Below are 9643 nucleotides of genomic sequence, written 5' to 3'. Positions count from 1 at the left end.
TGGTAACATAACCTGTGTAAATAGCAGTTCACTTTAAATAGCAGTTCACTTCATACTGAGATAATAGAAATTCAACTTGGTTTGTAAAGCAACGTGAACAAGTTTTGCTTATGTCAGGGTTTACCAACCGTGGTCCTCAGGACACTGGCCTGCTTGTTTTCCAACCTACCCTGTGCTGATTACCTGGATCAGGTGAGGACCAGGGTTGGAAATATCCTAACTCAGTTTTTTGTGTTGCATTATTAGTAGCATTTAAACACTAATTCCTAAACAGTTATTTTGCTGAACCATTGAGACATCAGTTTTTATAAAAGAATGATTAACGTGCATTGATTTGGTGTGTACAGACAAAAGTATTTTCTAAGATGTTAGTTCCATTCAAATATCCTGATTTTATTTTGAAATCTACCGGAAGTATACGCTCAAATTCTCAGCCGCTACGGGAGGAGGAGCAGCCCCCCATCAGCTCAGCGGGGCTCCTTCACACGGCAGCTGCGAAGTTGGGATGAGGTTCGTGTTGCTTCCTTTTGTGTGGTTTCTATCTGCAAAATAAAGGAAATGTACGAAGAAAACTCGAGTTAAGTTTCGGTAGTAGATGATTCGAAAACTGCGGACATGCGAGAGTCGGGACAGCAAAAGTGAATTTGGAGCATTTGGAGGCACTTTTGTTGGAGACGCTCGTCGCAGATTTGCTGCTGCTGTGCTCATTGTGCTGCGGGTGGCAGTCTGTGCCTCTGGGGCAGAAAGGTAAGATATCCCAGTAAGCATTATGGGTAATCTGTGCCTAATGGCTTTAATGCAAATTAACGTTTGTTGCTCTTTTCTCTTAAATATGTTTGAGTTTGCTTATTTGTCTACAACCAATCGCCTATGCGCCAATGAGCGGAGCTGGCACAGAACAGCATTGATCAGATTCACTTTCATCTGAATTTCAGTGCGGGCCCGGGTTCTCCACACTTGGAGCTCATTCGTTTGTTTATTTTCCGTGCACGTGACCAGTTTTGCGCTTTTATGCATGATGAACCAAAACTGAGCACTTTATGAATGTTCCTCCCCCTGTGATCACACGCAAGTGTGTCTGTGTTTGGAGCCTCTTCACAACATGTTGCTCCCAACGGCATCACTCCATCCTGGGTGTGTTCTGCTTTGTCTCACGCTGGTGGTCGTCATGGCTTTGGTCACTGGTTATCATGAGTTTTATTTAGTATCCGGCTTGGTTTACTTATGGGAGCTGGTATAGAGGCATCAGCCGCTAAAACTCCTTGGTCCCACTGTCTCACTGCCACCCTGAGGCCTGGAGGCCCCTGGGAGCCACTCAGGCAGCCTGGTTACCCTGCAACACCAACCTGAGCCTACAAGGACTGAAAAAAGAAATAATTTAACTTACTGACACGGTCACTTTCACTCAGGTGCCTTTATGTGTTGTAGTACTAGCGAAGTCAACTGACTAAATATGGCAAACCTTACATTTCCAGTAGACATTCACTATGGTGCATTTTAAGATATTTGTATAAATAGTAATTCTGACAGTATCGTTATATTTTAACCCAACCATCGGAAATGATCACATTCCGGATGATGCTGAACATGAACTCCAGTGTAAATCGATCAGCTGTGGATGGATTACAGTGGGAGAGGCTCATTGGTGCAATCAATGGCATTGACTGTGTCAGAGCAGGAGGGAGCGAGACAGAGCTGGTGGGGTTTATGTTTATGTCCCAATAGTACAGCGTTGTTATATGAAAACTTTAGCATGTAGGATAGAGGGACAGAAGCAGTGAAGCTTACTGCAAATGTAACCAGTCATACAAAGTCCCACCAGCTGATTTCTGCCTTTCAAAGTGAGCATGAACACCTTTGCTGCAGCAGAGACCTAAGGTTAATTGTTTATGCCACTAGAGAATATATACGCTGTAATTGTCTAGTGGGTGTGGGTGTAATTTAATAATTTTTTAATGCAGAAAGTTTTTCCCCAGTACAGGGTCTCTATTGCATAGCTTTGGTTTGGGATGTGGACTCACTCACTCTGGGACATTAACATTAAACCACTGTAGGTTTGTCTTTATGCTTTGGCCTGAAGCTGTATGGTACCTGCTGCTGTAGCTGATATTTTATTACACATAGGAAGCAAATTTCAACCCCAAGTGCAGCCTTGTGTGCCTACCCGTGTGTCTGCTCGCTCAGGTCCCGGGTGAAGAATCGGTGTGTGAATCGCACAAAAGCCAACACTGAGTGTCTATAGTAGAAGATAAACACAGGAGGTCATGGCACGAACGAAAGTGTGTGAGGACTGGAAAGCTAGAATCTATTCATATAAAAAGTTTAGTATATATGCAGAACTGAAAAACAGACAAGTCTTGTTGAAGCCTCAACTGTAGCCTGCCAAATGAGTTGTCTGTTTCTGTCTTCTGAGGTGTGGTGTTGAGGAATAAGGGGGGTGTAGGGGTGCTAAATTGATGTACTGGTTACCATGGCAACTACCCCCTTACTGTCTTTTCTCACCAAGAGCCTCCCATTCATCCCCATTGTAGTAGCTAAGCTGTGTTGCCCTTGGAGACCACAGGGGACAGTTGGGGAATGTGGCGAGTATGTATTAGGCAGGAAACTAATGACTGCTAAAACCGAAGCTTGCATTAAATAGAAAAAAAAAAACATTAACATGTTTCTGGTGTAGTCGAAAAAGAGCAGTTTCATCTTTGCTTCAGGGGCTCTTGTATGAAACTGGCACATTTTTCGAGCTGCTCTGCTGCTCTGCTCCACTCTCGTGTGTCCTGGACACTCGAGACTTGTAACTCAGAATAGAAGGTGGCTTAATTGCTCTTTATGGGCTCAGAACTCACTTGGGGACACATCACTTGCTCATAAAACCCCCTCGAGGCAGAAGAATGGGCTCAGCCATGTCCTGAAGCACACACAGACACTTTACACACCTCACAGTGCCAATACTGAAACAATGCTGTCTCTCTTCTTGTTGCTGTTACTTGGTTCGTTTCCCTCCCTTTTACTCCTGTCTGTATGACAAATTATCTTTCCACTTTTTTCGTTCCTACTCTATGTATCTTTCTTCCTCCCATCTTTTCCCAGGCCTCCAAGATAGATTCCCTCAGGAGTAAAGTGGACTTCCTGCGCCTTCCTTTGACTCTCTCCTGCAAGTCCATCAACAACCACAAAAGCCAACTGGGCGTGGTCTGGGAGAAGGGCTTGGGGGCAGGAGGGGTCCGGAAACCCCGCCCACCGCCGCCCTCAGACATGGACAATGAGTCGGCGTACTCGGGCTACTCCTACAAGTCGTCTCACTCGCGAACCTCCCGCAAACACAGGTACTGTTTCAGTTACTTTCTCAATTGTTGGCAAAAAAGAATTAAAGGCAAAAAATTGCCATTAAGAAGATAATAGAACACTAACAAAAACATCAACTGTTAACAAGTAACCTCAGTGATCGTATCAAAGAAGGCAGATAACCCCAATGGTTCACTCAGTAGTGACCAGTAAATTGAGAATTCTAACACTTACTAATCATTGTTATTTCATGTTTCAACAAACATTTTTTTTAATGGGTTATTTTCGCTTGGAAGATTAGTGTTTTACCACCATAGCAATCAAATGGTCACGTGAATGATGAAGTGTAAAAGTATTATGAAATTATTCTGTGTGCATAGATGGAGGATACATAGAAGTATCCTTGACTTTGTAAGCTCCTTATTCCTGATGTACCTACAGAGAGAGGAGGGAGAGGCATCGCACAAAGAGTCGAGACAGCAGCATCCGTGGGGACAAATCGGTGACCATCCAGGCTCCTGGAGAACTGCTGCTGGACAGGGAGTCCACCAGAGGAGAGGACAGGGTCAGAGTTTTATTGCTGCCATTCTTCTTCAGATGTTTTCTTCTTGATGCTGATATAACCTAAAGCCGCTTTCTGCGCTCCTCTTACTTCAGGATGACAACTGGGGTGAGACCACCACGGTGGTCACCGGCACCTCCGTCGACAGCATCTCAAACGAGGACTTGACACGGATCTCCAAAGACCTCGAGGAGTCTTCGCCCCTGGAGTGTCGCCGTTACCTCAGTCCAGCTTTGGGTGCCATCTTGGGCTTCTTCTCTTTGGTCACTCCTCTTGCCTTCTTGGCCCTGCCGCAGCTCCTGTGGCGGGACACACTGGACCCTTGTGGCACGCCATGCGAGGGGCTTTACATTTCTCTGGCTTTTAAACTCCTGATCCTCCTCATCTCCACATGGGCGCTGTTTCTTCGCTCACCCAGAGCCACTCTGCCACGTTTTTTCGTGTTCCGCTGCCTGCTGCTGGCACTGGTCTTCCTCTTCGTAGCATCCTATTGGCTCTTCTATGGGGTGCGGGTGCTGGAACCCCGAGAGACGGACTACCGGGGGATTGTAGGATACGCGGCATCTCTGGTGGATGCACTGCTGTTTATTCAGTACCTAGCCCTGGTGCTGCTGGAGGTCAGGCACCTGCAGCCTGCTTTCAGTCTCAAGGTTGTGAGGACAGCGGATGGAGCGAGCCACTACTACAATGTGGGGCATCTCAGGTTAGCGTGTGTGTGCAAACATAGTTTTCTTTTTTTTTTTTAAATGGTGGATAATGATGGTTATCAAAATTTGTCCAAGGATAACGGAAGAGGCAACTGGCTTTTTATGACAATAACTTTCTGAATTATTCTTCATTTTCCTATAATTTGGTTCAAAACACATTGAGCTCACCACATAAAAAGTTATTTGAATATTCAACAGTATCGTTATAATACATTAATCTTGAGTATTTCCTCTTTTCATGACGACAAAGCTGAGTGACAGATCCGAGTGCCTGTTTGTAAAACTCTGCCAACCACAGCAACATGGTGAACTTGGCCATAATATGTGTGCAAGAAATAAAATGAGCAGAATTTAATTAATTATCATTAAGTGACTTAAAAGTGTAGACGTTGTTGACCATATTGTACTTGCTTGGTGTTTTCTGTTACTGTACAGCACTGCAGACATTTATTTTACTCACGCCTCTGCTTCTGGTGGTTTACCACTTCTTCATGTTTTATGGTGTTGTAGCCAGGAAGCTGTGAGGCTGTGAAGGGAGCTTTGTTCTACAATATGTCAGTTTAATGGAGGATGTTTGTTGCTGTTTTACTTCCACTTTTTCATGCAATGCAGTATCCAGCGAGCAGCAGTGTGGCTTTTGGACCAGTATTACAGTGACTTTCCGGTCTATAATCCAGGCTTACTCAACCTGCCCAAGTCCATACTCACCAAAAAGACGTCTGCCTTCAAGGTCTACAACCTGGGGGAAGGTAAAAGTATATTGTGTGCAGTATTTATATTTATATATTTCATCTTTGAAATACACAAAAAAAGGCAGGGTTCACTGTCAAATGACACAATCAAAGCACACTGCCTACAATGATACAGACAAGCTATTCATATGCAACACAATCAATTTGCTGTACATAACTGTTATAATAATAAACCAGTATAAATACTTTTTCCACATATAAAAAGTACTATCTTGCTACACACAGGTATGTGATAGCCAAACTACAAATTAGCTCATTTGTATGTAAGTTCCACAGATCTTAGATGGAATAAAAACTACCTGTCAACTAGCCTCTAACTTCAGCATTTGTGTCTACAGAGAACAGCACCAATAACTCCACAGGGCAGTCCAGAGCCATGATCGCAGCCACCGCTCGCAGAAGAGACAACTCCCACAATGAGTACTACTATGAGGAGGCAGAGGTGGAGCGGAGGATCCGTAAACGCAAGGCCAGGTGGGAGTATACCCACGCGCATATTCGCCCGCCAATTTATGAAGTATACCTTGCTAGTACCGGGTCAGGCCTCCTTTTGCCATCAGAACTGCCTTAATTCATTGTGGGATAGATTTAACAAGGTGTTGGAAACCCTTAGACCATATGGACAAAACGTAACACGGTTGCTGCAGATTTGTCAGCGCTGCATCCATGTTCCGAACCAATAAAATCCCAAAGGTGCTCGATTGGATGAGATCTGGTGACTCTGGAGGTTATTTGATTCAAGTTCAAGACAGCAGTTTAAGATGATCTTAGCTTTGTGACATTCTCCTGCTGTAGTCCGTCTGCTTCAAGGTCAGACATGTTGTGTGTTCAGAGATGCTCTTCTGCATCCTGCACTCTGGTTTCAATGAGTGGTTACTTGTGTTACTTTCTCATAATCTGCTCAGTCTGCCCATTGTTCTCTGATCTCTTGCAACAACAAGCCATTCGCACACAGAGAATTGCTGCTCACTGGATATTGTTTATTCGTCAGACATTGCTCTGTAAACCCTTGAGTTGGGTGTTTGTGTGTGTAGATGAGATGTTTCTAAAATACTCAGACCAGTCTCTGGGACCATTAACAATGCCACAGTTATAGTGTCTTAAATCTCCTTTCCTCTCTATTCTGCTGCTCAGTCTGATCAGCAGATCGTCTTGACCATATCTATATGCCTAAATGCATTGAGTTGCTGCCATGTGATTGGCAGAATTAGATCTTTTTGTTAAGAAGCAGTGAGGCAGGTTCACCTAATCTAGTGGCCGGTTAGTGTACGTACACATGTGAAGATTCATACTGAATTTGAAGAATTTGGATAGTAAATTAGATTTTTAGTTTAATCTTAATTGTAAAAAATATTTGGTCACTTACGAGAAGATGTTGGGCAGTTTTAGTGTTACTTTACCTTTGTTACAAGGCTCTGTACCTTTTTAATATTTATATAAACACCTGAAATATACTATAGAGCTTAGAGGGAAACTACACAGTCACCTGTTATTTGTTGTTTCAAGACATGTGACTTCTTTGAAATTTGACTCCTTTTGAACATTTGGGAGAGATCATTTCAATCCAAGTCTTTCATTCACACCTTTGTTTTCCTCCACAGGCTGGTGGTGGCAGTAGAAGAAGCCTTCACCCACATAAAGCGTCACCAGGATGAAGAAACAGCCACATCTTCTCCCAAACACCCGCGGGAGGTGATGGACCCCAGAGAGGCAGCTCAGGCCATCTTTGCTCCTATGGCACGGGCCATGCAGAAATACCTCCGAGCAACTAGGCAGCAATCGTTCCACAGCATGGAGAGTATCATCAACCATCTGCAGTTCTGCGTCACACACAACATGACTCCAAAGGTAAACAGGGCAGGTTTAATGTGTGTATGAATATATACTTTTCTGTTCGAAACGTTCATCTTTTTGGTTATCATCAATCCCTATAATAAAAAGCGCCTGATCGTCTGCATATTATCCAAAAACATAACTTTAGAACTGTAAATAATTATGTTGTGCTGCTATTTACCTTGTCTGCTTAACAGTCACACTTCATATTTAATGTTTGAAAAGTAGTGATCCATAATGAAAGGAGCCACATATCGTTCATCATTTCTGAGTAAAAGTTACTGTTTTTTTAAATGGCAGCACTTACAACTGATTTTCTGTGTTTCGGTTTTTGAAGGCTTTCCTTGAGCGTTATCTCACTCCAGGTCCCACCCTCCAGTATCTGGACAACAGAAGGGGGCACCAGTGGACACTAGTGAGCGAGGAACCAGTGACATCCTCTCTCCGTCAGGGCCAGGTCTTCTCTCTGAGACGCATGGACTTCTCCCTGGTTGTCACGGTGACACCTCTCCCTTTCTTGCGGCTGGGCGAGGAGTTCATTGACCCCAAAAGTCACAAGTTTGTCATGAAGCTGCAGTCTGAGACATCTGTGTAGGAGGAGTGAGAGTTGACTCATGGGCTGAACAAAGGAGGAAGATGGCGAATCAAAGATGGTTAATTTTAGTGCTTTCAGGGTATGTTTTTTTTTGTACCTTCTGATAATAGATGTTTCATAGATTTAAAAAAAAATAATAATTTTCTTTGTGTATAAGGTTGACCTATAATTATGAACGGTTTAATATCATGGAGCTATTGGGGAAAAAGGCAAAATAAAACCCTTTCTCTGGCTGCTTCTAGCGGACAAAAAATATGAGTAACTTGCCTCAAGGGCTTAACTTCTGAAAATGCACTACAGACTGTTTCTGGTTCCCATTATGCTGAGGAAGGCTGTTCTTCAGTAGTATTTCACTACAAATGTAATTAAATACAAATTAAATAAAATATGCTTTTGGCTGAAAAAACAAACACTTGCATCGTTAAATTGGAATGTAGCCACCTAAGTAATTTGTGCAATATTTATAGAGCATAATACCAACTTCTTCAGGAACAAAGCACAGCTGACCTTTACTCAAACTGTCTGACTTGCTTAGCTCATTATGTTACAGTGTCCATCTCACTTCTTGTTTGCTGTTTCTTTAGCCTTTAGAGGCCATGAAGAAGCTTAGAAAAAGTCAACTACATGTTCTCTTGGCCTTTTCTCACTATTTTGGATTTGAGCTGGGTTCAACGACTGTATTGATAAAACTGCTTTTGAACTTCTTACTCAATATTTGATTCCACTGGAGTTTTTACTGAAAGGGGACATGCATACTTTCCAGTGAAAATGTGAAGTAAAACATTGGTTGGTCTTCACGCATTGAGCATAACATTTTTTTATAGCCTACACAATGCACCAAGAGAAAAATAACACAGGAGCACTAGTAACACTACTAATGGGTGTTTTTACCTATATGTATGACGTCTTTGTCTTGATGAGCTCCAGCACAATAAAGTCAAGTACTGCAGCTTTGATGGATGCTGGATGTTATCGTCTGCAGAATTTAACCATCTTTGAAATTTTAAGTGTGCTAGCATGATTGACTATTGATGGATCAGCACAAAGTGAGCAATTGTCCCAGGGTCTGAGACCACGAAAGCTACAAAAACCTCAACTGGTTGTTTATAGTTATTAAATTCAAGAATTTTTACAGCTCAATTACAATATCGATAATAAGAAAGTAGCTTCGAGCCGGTAGTTTGTAGAGAGGTCCAAACTCTTGTTTTTCCAACTTCACATCCCAGATTGTCTTTCCAAATTGTAATCTGCTGGAGATGAAGTTAGTTAGTTAGTTAGATGATAGTTTCTGTTCATGAGCTAACTCAGACTCCTGGTTCCTTCTTGTATGATACAAAGTCTGTTTCTGGCTGTGTGGAGAATTAAGTAATGAAGCTGCTACTGTATACTGGGGGTCAAGAGTGACCATCTCACAGCTTCATAAGATACGTGTGATTGTCTGTTCTTCACAGATGTTGTTTTTACACACTGACAGCTTGTCAAGCCACTCACAAGCAGTTTATATGTACAATTTGATGCAGGTTTCTAAGGATGTATTTTTTTCATTCTTTAATCTTTATATTTCATTTTGTTGTGCTGAACTAAGATCCTAACATTTATCTCCGAAGTTAAACAATCTTGTTACTGTGTTTTTCAGGAGGTGATGACTTTGTAATAAAACCAACTTGTTCCATGTGAGTCGCAAGTGTTTGACTTTGAAATGTTTACATGTCAAACAGGAATTGTGGAAGTTTTTCACCATCAAATATCAGAATTTCCATTGTTTTATACATATGTACTGAACGACTCCCTGTCCCTACATCAACTGGAAGTCCCCAAGCTAAAGAAAGTCTGAAATAATACAAATTATAGAACCTACAATTAGAAATCAAACTAGAAATATTATTTAAGTTGTAAGTAAAGCATTTATCCTACA

At 42.2% G+C, this 9643-nt stretch overlaps 1 protein-coding gene across 2 annotated transcripts; it reads left to right on the top strand.

The window, feature by feature from the left end:
• The first annotated feature begins 437 nt into the window (after positions 1-437).
• On the top strand, positions 438-9420 carry LOC137137724 (vang-like protein 2). Of its 2 annotated transcripts, none has more exons than XM_067524364.1 (8): positions 438-747; positions 3085-3320; positions 3721-3844; positions 3937-4544; positions 5161-5297; positions 5639-5774; positions 6902-7148; positions 7471-9420. In XM_067524364.1, exons 2-8 carry the CDS (start codon positions 3250-3252, stop codon positions 7726-7728), a joined length of 1581 nt encoding a protein of 526 aa, XP_067380465.1. In that variant the 5' UTR covers positions 438-747; positions 3085-3249; the 3' UTR covers positions 7729-9420. The 2 variants fall into 2 exon arrangements, with proteins under 2 accessions (XP_067380465.1, XP_067380466.1); XM_067524365.1 differs by lacking the exon at positions 438-747 and adding an exon at positions 782-2590.
• The last annotated feature ends 223 nt before the right edge of the window (positions 9421-9643 follow it).

The sequence above is a fragment of the Channa argus genome, chromosome 12 (genome assembly GCF_033026475.1).
Source record: "Channa argus isolate prfri chromosome 12, Channa argus male v1.0, whole genome shotgun sequence".
NCBI lineage: Eukaryota > Metazoa > Chordata > Actinopteri > Anabantiformes > Channidae > Channa > Channa argus.
This window is presented reverse-complemented; position numbering and strand designations above follow the sequence as displayed.

Coding starts and splice junctions, on each gene's coding strand:
- LOC137137724 (XM_067524365.1), top strand. CDS start 2,471: ATGGCAACTACCCCCTTACTGTCTTTTCTCACCAAGAGCCTCCCATTC. Junction 2,591..3,084: donor TTGGGGAATGTGGCGAGTAT/GTATTAGGCAGG, acceptor ATCTTTTCCCAG/GCCTCCAAGATAGATTCCCT. Junction 5,775..6,901: donor ATCCGTAAACGCAAGGCCAG/GTGGGAGTATAC, acceptor TTTCCTCCACAG/GCTGGTGGTGGCAGTAGAAG.